Source organism: Ranitomeya imitator, chromosome 10 (assembly GCF_032444005.1).
Source record: "Ranitomeya imitator isolate aRanImi1 chromosome 10, aRanImi1.pri, whole genome shotgun sequence".
Lineage (NCBI taxonomy): Eukaryota > Metazoa > Chordata > Amphibia > Anura > Dendrobatidae > Ranitomeya > Ranitomeya imitator.
The window spans coordinates 89,802,319-89,821,569 of record NC_091291.1 but is presented as its reverse complement, the minus strand read 5'-3'; the positions used below and the strand labels follow the sequence as shown (position 1 = coordinate 89,821,569).

Sequence of the window (19,251 nt, the reverse complement as noted above, 5' to 3'; positions counted from 1 at the left end):
GGTAAACCACTGTTTGGGCACACGTCGGGGCTCAGAAGGGAAGTAGTGACATTTGAAATGCAGACTTTGATGGAATGGTCTGCGGGCGTCACGTTGCGTTTGCAGAGCCCCTGGTGTGCCTAAACAGTAGAAACCCCCCACAAGTGACCCCATTTTAGAAACTAGACCCCCCAAGGAACTTATCTAGATATGTGGTGAGCACTTTGAACCCCCAAGTGCTTCACAGACATTTACAATGCAGAGCCGTGAAAATAAAAAATCATTTTTCTTTCCTCAAAAATGATGTTTTAGCAAGCATTTTTTAATTTTCACAAGGGTAACAGGAGAAATTGGACCCCAGTAATTGTTGCGCAGTTTATCCTGAGTATGCTGGTACCCCATATGTGGGGGTAAACCACTGTTTGGGCACACGTCGGGGCTCGGAATTGAGGGAGCACCATTTGACTTTTTGAATACGAGATTGGCTGGAATCAGTGGTGGCGCCATGTTGCGTTTGGAGACCCCTGATGTGCCTAAACAGTGGTAACCCCTCAATTCTACCTCCAACACTAACCCCCCCCACACCCCTAACTCTAATCCCAACTGTAGCCATAACCCTAATCACAACCCTAACCCTAACCACAACCCTAATTCCAACCCTAACCCTAAGGCTATGTGCCCACGTTGCGGATTCGTGTGAGATTTTTCAGCATCATTTTTGAAAAATCCGCGGGTAAAAGGCACTGCGTTTTACCTGCGGATTTTCCGCGGATTTCCAGTGTTTTTTGTGCGGATTTCACCTGCGGATTCCTATTGAGGAACAGGTGTAAAACGCTGCGGAATCCGCACACAGAATTGACATGCTGCGGAAAATACAACGCAGCGTTTCCGCGCGGTATTTTCCGCACCATGGGCACAGCGGATTTGGTTTTCCATAGGTTTACATGGTACTGTAAACCTGATGGAACACTGCTGCGAATCCGCAGCGGCCAATCCGCTGCGGATCCGCAGCCAAATCCGCACCGTGTGCACATAGCCTAATTCTAAAGGTATGTGCACACGCTGCGGAAAACACTGCGGATCCGCAGCAGTTTCCCATGAGTTTACAGTTCAATGTAAACCTGTGGGAAACAAAAATCGCTGTACACATGCTGCGGAAAAACTGCACGGAAACGCAGCGGTTTACATTCCGCAGCATGTCACTTCTTTGTGCGGATTCCGCAGCGGTTTTACAACTGCTCAAATAGAAAATCGCAGTTGTAAAACCGCAGTGAAATGCGCAGAAAAAACGCGGTAAATCCGCAGCGGAAAAATCCGCAGAGGACCAGAATACGTGTGCACATACCGAAACCCTAACCCTAACCCTAACCCTAACCCTAGCCCTAGCCCTAACCCTAACCCTAACCCTAGCCCTAACCCTAGCCCTAACCCTAGCCCTAACCCTAGCCCTAACCCTAACCCTATTCTAACATTAGTGGAAAAAAAAATTCTTTATTTTTTTATTGTCCCTACCTATTGGGGTGACGAAGGAGGGGGGTCATTTATTATATTTTTTATTTTGATCACTGTGATAGATTATATCTCAGTGATCAAAATGCACTTTGGAACGAATCTGCCGGCCGGCAGATTCGGCGGGCGCACTGCGCATGCGCCCGCCATTTTGGAAGATGGCGGCGCCCAGGGAGAAGATGGACGGACCCCGGCAGGACCGGTAAGTATGATGGGGTGGAGCACGGGGGGATCGGAGCATGGGGGGTGGATCGGAGCGCGGGAGGGGTGGAACGGAGCACAGGGGGGTGGAACGGAGCACGGGGGGGTGGATCGGAGTGCAGGGGGGGTGATTGGAGCACGGGGGGGGGTGATTGGAGCATGGGGGGAGCGGACAAGAGCACGGGGGGAGCGGAGCACAGGACGGAGGGGAGCCGGAGCAGTGTACCGGACAGATCGGAGGGCTGGGGGGCGATCGGTGGGGTGGGGGCACATTAGTGTTTCCAGCCATGGCCGATGATATTTCAGCATCCGCCATGGCTGGATTGTAATATTTCACCAGTTAAAATAGGTGAAATATTACAAATCGCTCTGATTGGCAGTTTCACTTTCAACAGCCAATCAGAGCGATCGTAGCCACGGGGGGGTAAAGCCACCCCCCCCTGGGCTAAACGACCACTCCCCCTGTCCCTGCAGATCGGGTGAAATGGGAGTTAACCCTTTCACCCGATCTGCAGGGACGCTATCTTTCCATGACGCCACATAGGCATCACAGGTCGAATTGGCACCGACTTTCATGATGCCTACGTGGCGTCATGGGTCGGGAAGGGGTTAATAGCAATAATAATAAAAAGTAGCTTTTCTAGGTCAAACAAACAAACAACAATCAATAAAGCAAATCAAATCAAATCAACAGAAATCAAGTACTAGTTTTTAGATGCATTAGTATTTAGATGCATGTGTGGCAAAAAGTTACACTTTTTGTGTGTTCTTTGTAGAGGTATTTTTTGCAGGCGAAGCACGATATGTTTGTCTTTCTGTCCTTATTGCTAGGGCAGACCTGACACCTCTTTCTTTTAGAATCAGGTGGTCTCACTGGGGTTGTGGCTGTTGTGGTTGATGTTGAGGCAGGCCTGGTTGAGGAGGATGCTGATGATGATGCTCTTTGTGTTGCTGTGGGTCTCGGGGCACTCGTTCCCTTTGGTCAATGTGCGCCTTGACAAGGGATCTTCCTAGTTCCTCAAGAAACATGCTCCGCTTGTTTTTTTTTCTTTGAATTCCATCCTTGGTGAATGTGGGTTCACAACACAAATGAATTGCATGCTGACACATCAAGGATGTTGTAAAATACAACCATTGGCCATCTCCTAGTCATTCGCTGGCAAGTGTAGGTGGCAGTCAGCTTGTCCAGGTTGTCCACTCCTCCTTTGTTTTTGTTATAGTCCAGGATGATTCTGGGCTTTTTGTTACTTCCTGATGACACAGCTGCATCTTTGTGAAGTGTGGACATCAGTACCACATTCCATCGTTTTTTCGGGCAGTATGAAACAGCAGTGGTGGTGTCTGTAAAAACAAACTTTGAGGAAAGTGGAGCCCTGTCCTTCATCTGCAACAATTCAGCGGGCAGCTCAAGTTTGTTTTTTTCACTATGCCCACCATGGTGATTTTCCTCCTGAGAAGTTCTTGTCCAAGGTCATAGCTGGTAAAAAAATTGTCACAATTAATGTTGTGACCCTGCAGTCCGGTAGTCATATCGAGGACTACACATTTTCCTTGGTTTTTTTCAGGGATGCCGCTTGCAGACTTGCCTGTGTAAATCTGTAGATTCCATGCATAGCTAGTTTTTGCATCACAGGCTGCCCAGATTTTTATGCCGTATTTGCCTGGCTTATTTGGCATGTATTGCCGGAAGGGGCATTTTCCATGGAAAGGGAGAAAATGTTCGTCTACTGTCACCTCTGGCCCTGGGTTGAACATCAGTGGAAGGAGCTGCACTCATTTCTCCCAAACATCCTTGATGGGAGCAAATTTGTCAGATTTTGTTCTGGTGTCTCTGTTGTCAAATCTAAGGACTCTTGATATAATTTGAAACTTTTGAAGTGACATTGTTGCCCGGAAAATATTCCTGCCTGTCGATGCGTCCCAGTGGCCTCATTGCAGGATTTGTACACTCCAGCAAGGAGAAGAACACCAATGTAGGCATCCAGGACATCATCATGAAGGTCATTACACATGTTGCCGTGGACTTTTTTCCCTTCAAGGTTTGTCATAGCAATAATGACTTTTTTTATTGACAATGGCATAAACAGATCAAAACATGTCTTGATGTCACTTACTCTTGTTACAGCAAACCTTGTGATCCCAGGGGTCATTTTTATGACATTTGCAGCATCTGCCCTGCCATGTACATCTGGAGGTACTGGGCTCCAACTGATCTTGGCACTTTTGGATTTGAATCTTTCAGCGGGAGCAGCTTCAGCACCAGTGACCTCCTCATCAGACTGATCAGAACTGTCTGTGTCTTCCGGTTGATACTCCACATCATCTTCCTCCTCAGAAACCTGTTCATCTGTATCAGTTTGCTGCTGTGTGTCCTCTGTTTCATTATCATCTAAGATATAATCCAGAATTTGGCTTACATCAAATCTTCTCCTCATTGTTGCATGTGTAAACAGGAGATGTATACTCTGCAAAGTACCAACTCTAAGCTGATTTGGCCATACATGCCTGGACATGTCCCTAACTCAAGTTGTTGGAGGTAGAGCTGGCTGTGGGCTGTTGGTTTATATTGTGTTTATGAGTTCAGTTTTGGGACTTATTATTGTTTTTTTACTCTTATATTAGACCTGGGTCGAAATTGACCCCAAAAACACAGATGTTATAATTTTAATAAGAGCATTTTACAATTTAGTAAAATAGTTTTATTTTATTGTATTTTGTTTAAAAATAAGTTCCTGAAAAAGTCAAAAAGTTTTGATGCGATAAACAAATGTATGTAGAATTTGTATGCATTTAAAACCTAAAACGGGTCGGTCACGACCCTAACACTAGAGGAAGGATATGTATGTACTGTATGTCTATATGTATGTTGTATGTATGTGTTGTATGTTGCATGGTGTATGTTGCATGTCGCATGCTGCATGTCGTATGTTGCATTTCGCATGTCGCATGTTGTTTGTTGCATGGTGTATATTGTATGTCTGTATGTTGTATGTCTGTCTGTTGTATGTTGTGTGTCTGTATGTATGTTGCATGTCTGTATGCATGACTGTATCTCTGTATATGTGTTTTTGTTTTTTTTTACATTCAACACGTTAGCGGCATGATTGGCTAATGTGTCACTCACTGTCACTGTAGCAGGCATAGCCCGATGGGACTTGTAGTCCCATCGGACGATGCTTGCCCACAGAGACACACACACACACCAATGACCCCCCCCGCCCGAAGCAGACCCCAGCACGGCCAGCGGACCCACCACACACACCCGCAGACCCCAGAACAGCCCAGCGCCCGCACATCCCAGCGCAGCCCCACCGCACCGCCCGGTGCCCGCACATCCCGGCGCAGCCACGCAGACCCCATCACGCCCGCCCATCCCAGCACAGCCCCGCCCATCCCAGCACAGCCCTGCCCATCCCAGCACAGCCTGCACCTCCCAGCCTATCCCCGCCCGCACATCCCAGCAGCCCCCAGCACCGCCCACAGGCCAGTCACGCTTGATGAGTGACCGCTGTCTGTGGAGGCTGGGGCACTCCTTCTGATGATGTCACGTCAATTTCCATAGTCTGGAAATTGACGTGGCGTCGGCAGAAATTAGCGGCGGCTGCAGCCTGGGGGTCACGTGACCCGGACTCAGCTGCCGGCATAGCGCCGCTTACAGGCAAAAAAAGGCAACACAAGGTATTTACAAAATTAATGATGGGCCCCGGGGGGGATACATTGGGGGGTTAATTGAAAGTAGTGGACAACCCCTTTAAGTGCGGGAACACAGCTTATTACGCATGTGTGCTAATTTAAATAATGGTGAATCTTGTGGCACAGCCAGAAGTACACGACACAGGAAGAGGTGGAAAGCACAGAGAGAGGCGCCCTCCTTTTTTAATAATAAATAATAATTTAAAAAAAAAGTAGCGTGGGGTTCCCCTATATTTGTCAACCAGCCAGTGTAAAGCAGATTACTGGGACTGGTTTTTCATGCTGGTAAGGATGCAATATCCATGAACCTTATCAGCCTGATAATACCAGGCCACAGCAGTCTGCTTACCTTGGATAGTTAGCAAAAATAGTGGGATCCCCTCATAAAAAAATAGCGTGGGGTCCCCCTATTTTTGTTAACCAGTCAAGGAAAAAGCAGACAGCTGTGGCCTGGTATTCTTAGGCTGGCGAGGCCAATGGATTTTGGCCCTCACCAGCCTAAAAATAGCAGCCCGCAGCCGCCCCACAACTGGCAAATACAAAGATGCGCCAATTGTGGCACTTTACCCATCTCTTCCCACTTGCCCTGTAGTGGTGGCAAGTGGGGCAATATTTGTAGAGTTGATGTCACCCTTATATTGTCAGGTGACATCAAGTCCACGGCTTAGTAATGGAGAGGCATACAGTAATTGTTAGTTGTATGGTAAATAAAGACACAGCCAGAATAAAGTATTTTAATTGAAATAATGACACAAACTTCTTTAATAGATCTTAATTAAACCATACTTACTGCATCGCCTATTCCACAGGGCCCTCGTCTCCTGTAAGAGAATTAAAATAAAAAAGCAACAATATCCTTACCTGTCCACCGAGAAGATATACATACTGTCCCATCTCTTCTACATCTGGATGCCTTAGGCTGAACGGTGGCATTATGCCACCATTCAGCCTGACATCCAGACACAGCAGAGCTTGAAGACGATCACTGGAGATGTCCCCGGTGGTCACTTGCACTGCAGTTCTCGCGATCACCACAGCTCATCGCGAGAACTGCAGTGTAGGTGTATTTCCGGCATAAGTGAATGGGTAATTTGCACAGTGGAGACTGAGCGTCTCCGCTAAATAAACAGACATGCTGCGATCTGGAAAGACGCGTCACATGTATGGCTCTGCAGGTGAGCCAGAGGCTGCCATGCATGCATACTGGGCATGGGATTTCTTGAAATCCCATCCACTATGCTGTAACATCTGGCTGCTGCGGGTTGGACGCTGCGGATGTATGCAGCTTCCAACCCACAGCGTTTACTGACCGTGGGAACGTACCCTTACAAAGTTTCTTATTTCCTTGTTTATTATTTATTTCTGAAATAAAAATTAAAATAATGGTTACTATTGCAGCTAGAAGAGTATATTGAATGCAAAATCTGTCACACAGGTTCCTAATTACTATGAGCTATTTATAATATGTGTGTCTTCTTTGGGCGGTGGGGTGTCCACCTCCCCCAAACACCAGAGCCAAGTGCGGCTGCTATCTCTGACCTCACTTTCCACCATGACCTATTCCTGCTTACTCTGTCTGGCAGAACATGCTTTTCTTTTCTACATGTATAAGTTTTCTAAAAGATTCTCTAGTACAAAGACAAGTTATAGTAAATGCTGGAATAGAACTTTTTTTTTTTCAATTAATATTCTATATTAGTCTAAAAAAAATCAATTTTAGATAATTAAGAGGACACACTTATCTTCTTCTCGTTCTATGTTTTTCAAGGTTTCTTCAACTTTTGTTTACAGAGAAAGTATCTGCAAGGCTGAGACTTTGCACTTAGATCAGTAGTTAGGACCTAATATTGTCAAGAAATAAAGGGTTACAAAGTGACGTAGCAAATGGGCGTAGGAGAACGAAGACACAGGGATGAGTGCCAAAGCTTAACTATTAATAACGCGTGATAATAAATATACTGCCCTGACTAACGAGAAGGAGCGTAGCTTGTAGTCTGTATGACATATCATGGACTGGGCACGATGGCTGCTGTCATTCTGTGTGCTGTTTGGTGTCTTGCAGAAACGTATTCACACTGAAGACCTTCCTCCTCCATGTGACAGGTAAGAAATTAGTATAATTTCCATATTGTAACTCTGCTTTCTGATTGATTTTAATGATGGAACATTAGAATTGATTATCTTGGTGGTAGATCCTAAGAACTAATATATATAGCACCTTGAAAAAGCATTAATTCCCCATGAAGTTTTCCACATTTTTTACATTACACCCATAAACTTAAAATGCATTTAATTAAGATTTTATGTGATATTCAACAGAAAGGAGCAAGGATTTGTGAAGTGTAAAATAAATGAGGTTTTCTAAATACTTTAAAAATATAAATCTGAATATGTTAACGTGCATATGTATTCTGCCCCCTGTCGTCTGAAACCCCTAAATAAAATCCTGACTGACCAATTGCCTCCAGAAGTCACATAACTAGTAACTTGTTTCCACCTATGTGTAATTTCTTCTCAGTACAATTACAGCTGTTCTGTGAAGGCCTCTGAGGATTGATTGAGAACATTAGGGATCAAACAGAATCATGAAAACCAACGAACACACCAGACAGGTCAAGGATAATGTTGTGGGGAAGAGTAAAGAAGTGTTAGGTTATAAAAAGAAATAAATAACCCAAGCTCTAAACATCTGAATGCCTATATATAATTGGAATAGATATGTTGGTGCGAGGGATCAAACAGAATCATGAAAACCAACGAACACACCAGACAGGTCAAGGATAAGGTTGTGGGGAAGAGTAAAGAAGTGTTAGGTTATAAAAAGAAATAAATAACCCAAGCTCTAAACATCTGAATGCCTATATATAATTGGAATAGATATATTGGTGCGAGTGAACACGTTATAACCCAACAATTTATAGTACACAAGAAATTCAAAGAAAGTGGGCAACACCCAATAACAGGCTTCAAATGAAAACCCTGGTGATTTCTTAGTCCATGGGAATAGGTGGCAACATTACGACTCAAACACGTGAGCCTTTGTCATGCAAGTGTACAGTGTAGCAAGCTAGTTTTTATAGACATCTCACATTAGCATAATTATGACATACAATTAAGCAAAGTAAAAAACACCAATGTAAACTGGAACACAAAGCTATTATATCATATACGTAAAGAGAACCGTTGATTTACTTTTATTCTTTTGATAAGGCAATATGAAAATATGAAACTTTGTGATATATTTTAATAGAGAAATCGTCTTCTTTCTCCTCCTGGATTGATCATTCATTCTCAAAATTCTCAATTCACAAGGAAAATGTGTCTTCAGTGAATACAGACTTTCCCCTTACTGAGATAGGAGATAAGGCTACGTTCACATTAGCGTTCCGCTAATGTGCGTCGCTGTTGCGTCGGTGACGCAGTGGCGACGCAGCGGCGACGCGCCCCTATGTTTAACATAGGGGACGCGTGCGTTTTTTTGGTTGCGTTTTTCGACACTTGCGTCGTTTCCGACGCTAGCGTCGGACGCAAGAAAATGCAACAAGTTGCATTTTTCGTGCGTCCGATTTTCGTCAAAAAACGACGCACGCGTCGCAAAACGCAGCGTTTTTGCGCGCGTTTTTTGTGCGTCGTGCGTTGCGTCGCCGACGCAGCGGCGCGCAACGCTAATGTGAACGTAGCCTAACAGTTGTTGCTCGTAAAGTTCAATAGAGAACTGCATCTGTGTCTGCTTCTAGCTCCTCCTCCCTCATAACAGTTTAAAAATCACCAACCTGCCATTTCCTATCTCAGCAGTGGGAAATCTGTCTTCACTGAATACAGATTTTAACCACGATTTAAGAGTGAAATATCAGTCCGAGAAGGGAAAGAAGCAAATTTCTGTAATAAGATAAATAACAAGGTTGCTTATTTTTATGTGCACTATTGATTTATGAAATAAAAATTAAAATAACGTTTTTTCTTTAAATATAGTGAAGAAAACAAAATAATGTTTAAAAAAAAAAATCTTAAAAATGCACACAGTTATAATAAGATATTTAGGGTCGCTTACCCAGTATATATCAAAGTAAATTATAATGATGGTCAAGTGTCAGGAGAATCAAACCTAAGGGTACGTTCACATTAGCGTCATGCGACGCTGCGTCGCCGACGCACGACAACGCATGCGTCATGCGCCCCTATCTTTATCATTGGGGACGCATGCGTTGCGTTGTCGTGCGTTTTCAGTAAAACGCACGACGCATGCGTCGTAACACCGCACCTGGGTGGCGTCGGAGACGCTACATGTTGCATTTTCGGAGCGCCAAAAAAACGCGAGCGTCGCTCGTGCGTCGTCAATGCGTTACAATTTCCCATTGAAACGTATTGACGACGCACTTGCGTCGCGGGTGTGCGTCGTGCATGCGTTGTGCGACGCATGCGTCGTAACATAAAATGAAACAAAAAAGTGTCTAGACAGTGTCTAGACAGTGCAAACAGTGAGAAAAACATCCCCCATATATAAAGAAAATGTAGGATTGTTTGTCACTTCTGCTGCCGGCTACACAACAGGCAACATCAGACCAGACACATCAGAGCAACTGTCTTCTCATCCGCAGTCCAGAGATGTAAGTATAGAATGATTATGTGCATTTTCTACATGTTTTTACAATTTTTTTTGCAAGTAGTGTTTTATATTCTGCACTGTGGCTAAAGATATTGTGGTCTTTTTGGTCTGGTTTTGATGTACGGCATTGTGTATAGGATGGCGTTTCATTGTCTGCGGCCTTGATTAGTGTTCTTTCCAAGATTGATTTTGAGTTTCCATTTTTTGGTTTGGTGTTGTTTTTGTATTCAGTTGTGCTGTTTTATTCTTCCGTTATATGATGGCGTTTCATTGTCTCTGGCCCTGTCGGTTGTTTTGTAAAGTATGGTAGTATAGAATGATTTTGCGGCCTTTTATTACATTTTTATTGCAATTTGTGTATTATTTTCAGCACTGTGGTTGGAATTATTAGGCAACATCAGACCAGACACATCAGAGCAACTGTCTTCTCATCCGCTGTCCAGAGATGTAAGTATAGAATGATTATGTGCATTTTCTACATGTTTTTACAATTTTTTTTGCAAGTAGTGTTTTATATTCTGCACTGTGGCTAAAGATATTGTGGTCTTTTTGGTCTGGTTTTGATGTACGGCATTGTGTATAGGATGGCGTTTCATTGTCTGCGGCCTTGATTAGTGTTCTTTCCAAGATTGATTTTGAGTTTCCATTTTTTGGTTTGGTGTTGTTTTTGTATTCAGTTGTGCTGTTTTATTCTTCCGTTATATGATGGCGTTTCATTGTCTCTGGCCCTGTCGGTTGTTTTGTAAAGTATGGTAGTATAGAATGATTTTGCGGCCTTTTATTACATTTTTATTGCAATTTGTGTATTATTTTCAGCACTGTGGTTGTGTAAATACATAGTTGTATGTTTCTGGTTGCGATGTATGGCGTTGTATCCCCTTCTATTTTCTCCGGCACTGTTGGTTTCATTGTAAAGTATTTATGTTTCTGCCCTTATTTTTTTTCGTGTTGAAATATTTTTTATTACAACCACATATTGTGTTTTTTATGTTGATCCGTGCATACTGTAATTTTTCTTTTTTTAAAAAATCTTTTGGGATTACTACATTGTGTACTTGTTAATTTTCTTATCTTTAGCCTTTTGTACTCTGGCATTGGGTTGTCTCTGCCATTGTTTCTTTAATCTAATCAATGTGGCAGTGTAGTTTGCTCATCGTTAGTTCAGTTGGAGTGCAATGTTATTTGTGGTTTAAATGCTTTTTTTTTTTTAATATTATTTATTGCATGATAGTGCATAGGAGCATAGTCAATGTTATTTTTTTGTTAATTTCAGAACTGCTTTAATTAGTCATGGCCAGCGGCAGTGATTCCGGCACCCCACCGCTGAGGAGTCCGGTGAGTACATGATCTACTATTGCTTGCTATATTTTCGCTGTCATTTGTAGATGGGTCACTCAACTTTTTGTTAAACTATTTTGCAGGCTTCTTCAAGTGAGGAGGAGAACCAGGAGGAAGAGAGGGAGCAGCAGCAGGGACCACGGGGCCAAGCTGTGGTTGCAGGACGGAGCGTAAGTATTTATTTCAAACCTTTATTTTTTTTTTTTTTTTTGCGGGTTTTGGGGGGGTGGTGGTAGGGTGTGGTGTTGTGTGTAGTAGGTGTCGGTGGAGGTGATAGGGACAATTTTTTTCTCTTTCAAACCTTCATATTTTCCATTCTTTTCTAGGTTTCACAACGGGCCCTGGATGAGCCACTTAACATTGACCTAATGGTGGCATCCATAGAAGCACGGGGCCCGTTGTGGGACAGCCGTGACCCCCAGCACGCGGACCAGGGCATATTGCGGCGTCTGTGGTTGGAGGTGGCACAAACGCTGTGGGATGGCTTCGACAGCGCTAACGCCAAGGCCAAAGCCAGTTTCCGTAAGTATTTAAAAAATAGTGCTGTGACCCATCATGCCAGGATTACACAACCGTCTGTGATGTCTTTGATTGGTATTGCACACGGTTGCGTAATCTTTTTCGATATATTATCTAAAACCTTTTTTTTTTTTTTTTTTAATACACAGTTAAACAATTGAGGACCAGATGGCGCTCCATGAAGGACCGTTTCAAGAGGGGCCTGAAAAAGGAGGGACAGGCTCGTAGTGGTGCTGGCGCTTCAAGGACCTCGGTGTACAAGCATAACCGTATACTGCAGTTCTTGCGACCGGTCCTTGAAAGCAGAGAGTAAGTATAGTACCTATTCACACACCTAGTTTTCACAACATGCATATTCACATACTACATTCCAGTCCCGTTGCTTATTGCCCAGCCATTTATTTTGCCAAGTACCAAGTATATAAATGAAGTAAAAAAAGGCTAGTTCACAGAGTTGTGCAAAAATACATACTTTTCTCCTCTTGAATCATAATCAGAGGATCAAACATCAGCACAATACAATAGACTCTATCTACGTGTTTCAGGTGACAGGGAACATCAGACCTGAAACGCGTAGATAGTTTTTTTATTGTATTGTGCAGATGTTTCATCCTCTGCTTTTGATTGAAGTTAAAAAATTTTTTTTTTTTAAACTTTTCACCACTCGTTGACCTTGAATTTTTTATTCATTTCTTATCTTCTCACACTTGCCAGGTGTATCTACGATTTTTTATACATAATAAAGTTAAATATAATAGATACGGCATACATTCCACTGCAAAGCTGGTTAGGTTCCCATGGTTGCTCAGCTCGCAGGACCTGTGATGACGTCTCGTTCACATGACCGTGACGTCATGGCAGTTCCAACCTAAGCAGAATTGTCTGGCGTTGCAAACTAAAAACATGGGTGACTCTTTAGAATTAAATAAATACCGTTTGTTTAATATTGATGGTGCATATGCAGTGTCAATATTAAAAATAGTGTAATATTAATGGCGGTAATGGATACCTGGCGGTAAAATGTTCTGACGCATGTGAAATGTGATATTTTTTATACTAATGGTTTCCTTATGTTTTCACAGAACACACAGCAGCACCCGCGAGACTGTCCAATCCTCAAGACGACCCTCAAGAGCGGTCCTTTGTGAAGCGCCATCTGAACTGTCGCGGCCATCCCACAGCGAGAGCAGGTCTGCAACAACACAATCTGGCGAACCGGCAGCCGGTCCATCAGATGTTCCTCTGGCCGAGGCCTCTGTTGCTCCGTCCTTTGGGTCTTCCCGACAGCGTCAGCGGGCCTCGGACAGGGCGCCCATGTCCGAATTTTTACATCTGAGTACCGTATTTCAGAATGGTTTCAAGGCGCTGTGCGATAAAATGTGCAATATCGAACGGCGTCTTGAAAACATCGAAACGGATCTCTCGAGGCCGGCAAAACATTTCTTTAGTGCCATTCACAACGGCATGGTGGAACATCTTACGCCGGAACTCCAGATTTCGTTCATGCAGGGCTGCAACAATTTATATGTCAGTGCTCTGCAGCAGGCTCGGGTCATGCAGTCAGCGACAAATATGCCCGCAGTACCATCGCTGGCTGCCATGACTCCGACTCCTGCTGCAGAGCACCACCACAGAGGTCCGCGTGCCGAGGGCCACCGCCGCCGCCACCGCCACCACAGAACTGAGCCCCAAAGTTCCGAGCCTGACAGGCCTTCAAGGGGGCACAGACGGGAAGCCGACCCCCACCCAGAGGGAGAGAGGAGGAAAAAGAAGAAGAAGAAGACCATGACGACCACAAGCACTACGTCCTTGGCTATGGCTGCTCCCCAAAGTACCACCAGAACACAGCCTGGGTCGACCCGGAGCACACCAAGTACCCAGGCTGGGTCTACACGGAGTACACCCAGTACCCAGCCTGGGTCAACCAGGAGTACACCATCTACACAGCCTGGGTCGACCCAGAGCCGGAGTAGCCAGCCAAGGACACTGGTCGTCCCTCCTCCTCTCTCACCTGCTTCTGTTGCAGTCTCGCCACCACCATCCACTGGCTGGACTGATGTCGGCATCCCGTCTAGTGTCATAGAGTATGCTGCTTCCTCCCCCTCTTCCTCCTCCTCGGTCTCCTCATCACAAAAAACTGGGGGATATGAATCCCCTTTGGTTGCGGACATTGGCACCCCTTAAAACCGGGTTCCCTTTTTTTTTTTTTTTTGTAACACAAAATAAATTTGTTATATTTTTTTAAAAAAAAAATTTTGGTTTTTATTGTCTCAAATAAAGTTTGCACCAAATCACACCTTGCGCCGTACACACAAATCGTGTCTTTGTAACACCAGATGTGCAATGTGTGACAATATTATCTCTATTTTTTTTATCATTTTCTTATATGGCTGTCGTTCATTGTACTCAGATGTTACAAACACAAACAGCATTGCTCAATATGTCACGCAAAGTACCATCACACAACGATTTCAGTATGGATATAGTTGTTTTAACTTTGTCTTTTCTGAAATCGTAAAACGATTGAGCCCCTGCTGTGATTTTTTGGTTATCAGCAAATGATTTGGAATATTTTTTGGGTAACTTATCAGAAGCTGTCATTGTTGGATTGGTGAGTTCACACCAATCCAGCGATGTCTTTGTTTTAAACAAGGGAAAATTGGGTAGTGCACTGTTTTAATCACTGAAATAAAAAGTTTACAATACCCCACTAATATAAAAAGGTGTCTACCAAGTCCCTCGCCGTCATCTTTCCGCACTGACACTGTGATTCCCGCCCGTAAAGCTGAGCACACCGTTGCCTTAAACGCTGTGCTGTGCTTTAGGGCTGGCACAGTACGGGAAGCTGACGGCGATGGACGTTTCACACACCGTAGTGTAAAGGTACCTTCACACATAACGATATTGTTAACGATATCGTTGCTATTTGTGACGTAGCAACGATATAGTTAATTAAATCGTTATGTGTGACAGCGACCAACGATCAGGCCCCTGCTGGGAGATCGTTGGTCGCTGAATAAAGTCCAGAACTTTATTTCGTCGCTGGACTCCCTGGAGACATCGCTGGATCGGCGTGTGTGACACCGATCCAGCGATGTCTTCACTGGTAACCAGGGTAAACATCGGGTAACTAAGCGCAGGGCCGCGCTTAGTAACCCGATGTTTACCCTGGTTACCATGCTAAAAGTAAAAAAAACAAACACTACATACTTACCTAACGCTGTCTGTCCTCCAGCGCTGTGCTCTGCACTCCTCCTGTACTGTCTGTGAGCCGGAAAGCAGAGCGGTGACGTCACCGCTCTGCTTTCCAGCTCACAGACAGTACAGGAGGAGAGCAGAGAAGCAGAGCGCAGCGCTGGAGGACAGACGGCTGTAGGTAAGTATGTAGTGTTTGTTTTTTTTTACTTTTAGCATGGTAACCAGGGTAAACATCGGGTTACTAAGCGCGGCCCTGCGCTTAGTTACCCGATGTTTACCCTGGTTACCGGCATCGTTGGTCGCTGGAGAGCGGTCTGTGTGACAGCTCTCCAGCGACCAAACAGCGACGCTGTTAAATGTACCTTAAGAATATTGTTCAGGTGAGATGGAAGCAATGTTGACAGTGTCACCACTATTTGACTCTGGACGTATTATAGCATCCTGAGTACAATAGTGTTCACTCTGTAGAGTTTAGCAAACATGATCGTCTCCCTCCTTGTCAAGCCTTGTTCCATATGCAAATAGTCTGCAGGAATAAAAATGGTTGACAAGGTGGGAGCAGATTATGTTATGCCTCAATACTATGAAACACACAAATTTTGTGGCACACACATTAGTACTTTCAATAAATTCAATAAATTTCAATAAATTTGGATTTTTTAAATTTTATTAATATGTATAAACGTATGAAATTTTTTTTTTTAAAAACTGAAAGGCTCAAGAAGTGTATTTGAAAACACAACACATTATACATCCAGGGAACATTAAAACAATAACCATAGAATCACCATACATAGGATGGTTAAATGATGAACACAACAGTGTTTACATGACATCATAATAAAACATACAGAATTAGACCATTTCATCTTGCCATGAAACACGGCCAACATCGGAAACAAAGTATGCAGCAAATTGGTCCCTCATATGAGCAATCTCCACAGTTGTCCGCAGAGGATGATCTTGATAATCAGGCAATGGATTTTGTATGTGTTCATCGAGTTCCACGTTGACTCTCTCTTTATCAATAATAAAATTGTGGAGAACCACACACGCCTTCACCACCTCATCCACTGTCTCAATTTTCAAATTTATAGCGGATCCTAATATACGCCATTTGGAGACCAGGATGCCAAAGGCGCACTCCACAGTTCTTCTGGCCCTGGACAGTCTATAATTAAATATAGTTTTGGTACGGTCCAACCCACGACTGGAGTACGGTTTCAGTAGGTTGCCACTCATTTGAAAAGCCTCATCACCAACAACAACAAATGGCAGGTCCGGGCCGTCAGTGTTGGGAAGAGGTCGTGGATGGGGGAAATTAAAATTGTTATTGTACAATCTTTGGCCCATATCAGACTCCTTAAATGTCCGTGAATCATTTGCACGACCAAAGGCTCCAATGTCCACAGCGAGAAACCTGCAGTCCGCACCAGCAATTGCCATCAGCACAGTGGAAAAGTATTTTTTATAATTATAAAAAAGAGATCCACTTCTTGACGGCTTGGTAATCCTAATGTGCTTCCCATCCACAGCTCCGATACAGTTAGGGAAAGAACAAACTTTGTGGAATTTTTGGGCGTTGGCATGCCATATTTCTTGTGTAGGGATGGGCAAAAATTCCTCCCGGAGGTTGTCCCACAATGCGCGGCATGTGTCTGCAATAATACCCGACAGTGTTGAGACTCCAATCCGAAACTGGAAATGCAGTGATCTCAATGTCTCTCCAGTAGCCAGGAAACTGACAAGAAGAAAAATAAATAAATATAATTAATTTAATTGTTATGAATGAATTTTCCATTTTTAATTACAATCACCCACCCCGCAAAACAAAAACATGTTAATTTAAAAAATGGCTAGAACATATAAATCCTTCACATTCCATTACGTACCGTAGAGTCACCAGCAGACGCTCCTCAGGGGAAATCGATTTACGGAGCTGCGTGTCCTGCCTGGAAATGGTTCCTTCCACCAGACGCAGCAGATATCGAAAGCTGTCTTTTGTCATCCTGGTGTATTCTAAGTATTTGTCCTGGTTCTCATTTAATTCACCAAAAAGACAATGGTACGCTCCACGACTCTCTCGGACTTCCACTATAGGGTGAAGCCAAAAACGCCGCCGACTCCTTCTCCGTAGTTTGTCTCTTCTCCTCTGTTCATGACAGGCAAAAGCATAAGCTATAGCAAGGGCTAATTCCAGCTCAAAAGTGAGGTAGATACTCTCCATGGAACGATCCATCTTGATGCTGTATGGTTGGAAATAAGGTATGCGGGGGTATATATACCACTATGACATTAATACCCACCCCCATCTACCCATTGGTGACATTATCGATTGTCTAGACACTAGACCCACCCTCTTCTATTCATTGGTGGTGTTATCTAGTGTCTAGACACTAAATTGTGGCTCAAGATCCAATCAGTGTTTGCCAACGCATGCGTCGTAAAACGCTGCGTTTTTTGGTAAAACGCACCAAAAACGCACCGAAAACGCTGCGTTTTACGACGCATCCGTCAGACGCTTGCGTCATAAAAGTTGCGTTTTTGCGTGCGTTTCCGATGCGTCGTGCGTTGCGTCGGCGACGCAGCGTCGCATGACGCTAATGTGAACGTACCCTAATACATTCAAAAGTGAGTAAACTGCAGATATTGGTCTCCTACATTCATTACCTGCACGTGCTACGTGTGATAGCAAGCAGATCCCTACAGGGTGTGGCAAAGGGAGGTCAGGAGACCGCACATCGGTATAGCGTGATCACATTCCCAGACTGCCCATTCCCAAAAATGTGGGAAGGAAACAAAAAAGAGACGTTGACGCTAAAGAAGGAATTCACATGTGCCGACATTTCCTTTAAGGTGAAATAATAGAGTAGAGCATTTAGGGCATGCACCATAGAGGAGGCCTGTGCGTGAACGGACATGTGCATAAAATGATACAATATCAGATTGATACACAACATATTGAAAGTAATACCGACACAAGAAATACGGCAATAAAATGTCAGTTATAACTATTTACTATAGAGCAAAACAGCCATTGAGATTGCCAGACAATAAAAAGGCACGATGGAAAGTATTGTAAAGCAAAAAATGCACAATACAGGAACATTGCCGTAAAAACACAAGAAAATCACATAGGATGGAGAGTGATGTGGATGAGCAGGTCCAGTTATGAGGTGAACAGAAATGCTCAAATTGATTAACTCAAAGGTGAAAGAGGTGGAGGTGAATTTACCTTTGCCAAGGGGCGGACATATCATTGGGGCAACCGAACGGGGCTCCAGGACAAAAACCTCCAAAGCAGGTGGAATTGTGCATTATAATGAGTTTTTGGACTGAAAATGGCCCATAAAGTGTTCCAATAATGGGGCACTTTTCTGTCTGTGTCCACCAATGCCCTAAACAGACATATTGGATATAGGAGGCTCCACAGACAACAAACAGGAGTTTCCCACGTAGAGTTATTATAATAAAACTCTCATTTCGAAATGGCCAAGGACATTAGAAGCAATACAAGTAAAAGCAACAAACTAAATACCTCCCCAAAGACACTGGCAAAGTCAGACATAACCAAAGAAGTATAACAGAAAAAGATTTCTTGTGTTTTACAAAGACATCTCCACCCTAAGGCTGTGTGCACAGGTTGCAGATTTTATTGCGGATCCGCAGCGTTTTTTTTCCGCACGGAATTGCATCAAATCCGCAGTGTAGCGCACAACCAATGTAGGTCTATGGGAACCTCACACTTGATGTGCACATGCTGTGGAAAAATCCGCACAGAAACACAGCGTTTTATTTTCCGCAGGATGTCACTTCTTTTGTGCGGATCTGCGGCGTTTCTGCATCCATTGACTTCCATTGTGTCAGGCCAATCCGCAGCAAAACCGCAGGTTTAAAAAAGATCTGCAGTTTTGTTGTGGAGTTGGGTGCGAGAAACTCTGCAGATCGGGAGGGGGAAGAGTGTGTGGGCGGAGACTGTGTGTGGGCGGAGATTGTGTGTGTGTGCGGAGAAGATGTGTGTGTCTGTGTGTTTGTGTTTGTGTGTGTCTGCGGGGCTGTGTGTCTGTGAGCGGGGATCGTGGGGTTGTGCTGGCGTCTGCGGGGCTGTGTGTGTCTGTGTGTGGGTGTGTGCGGGGCTCTATGTAGGAAGGTGTCGTCCAAAGGGACTACTAGTCTCATCCGGCTATGCCTGCCACAGTGACAGGTAG

At 44.1% G+C, this 19,251-nt stretch overlaps 3 protein-coding genes across 6 annotated transcripts in view; 2 read left to right on the top strand and 1 right to left on the bottom strand.

Moving 5' to 3' along the window:
* The window catches only part of TREH (trehalase), a 93,916-nt gene that overhangs the window by 24,871 nt on the left and 49,794 nt on the right, over positions 1–19,251 (top strand). For both annotated transcript variants that reach the window (XM_069742143.1, XM_069742144.1), the window contains one exon: positions 7,445–7,485. In XM_069742143.1, coding sequence (XP_069598244.1) covers positions 7,445–7,485 — 41 coding nt within the window. The remainder of the gene's footprint in view (positions 1–7,444; positions 7,486–19,251) is intronic.
* LOC138652083 (pneumococcal serine-rich repeat protein-like) lies at positions 9,721–14,084 on the top strand. Of its 3 annotated transcripts, XM_069742810.1 has the most exons (7): positions 9,722–9,989; positions 10,359–10,435; positions 11,262–11,323; positions 11,410–11,496; positions 11,653–11,848; positions 11,995–12,154; positions 12,928–14,084. In XM_069742810.1, the coding sequence occupies exons 3-7, from the start codon at positions 11,279–11,281 to the stop codon at positions 14,027–14,029; spliced, it is 1,590 nt and encodes a 529-aa protein (XP_069598911.1). In that variant the 5' UTR covers positions 9,722–9,989; positions 10,359–10,435; positions 11,262–11,278; the 3' UTR covers positions 14,030–14,084. The 3 variants fall into 3 exon arrangements, with proteins under 3 accessions (XP_069598910.1, XP_069598911.1, XP_069598909.1); XM_069742808.1 differs by having other exon boundaries at positions 9,722–10,435; XM_069742809.1 differs by having other exon boundaries at positions 9,721–11,323.
* Positions 15,709–17,664, bottom strand: LOC138651219 (uncharacterized). Its single transcript, XM_069741253.1, has 2 exons — positions 16,936–17,664; positions 15,709–16,784 (listed from the first exon to the last, which is right to left on the bottom strand). The coding sequence occupies exons 1-2, from the start codon at positions 17,280–17,282 to the stop codon at positions 15,899–15,901; spliced, it is 1,233 nt and encodes a 410-aa protein (XP_069597354.1). The 5' UTR covers positions 17,283–17,664; the 3' UTR covers positions 15,709–15,898.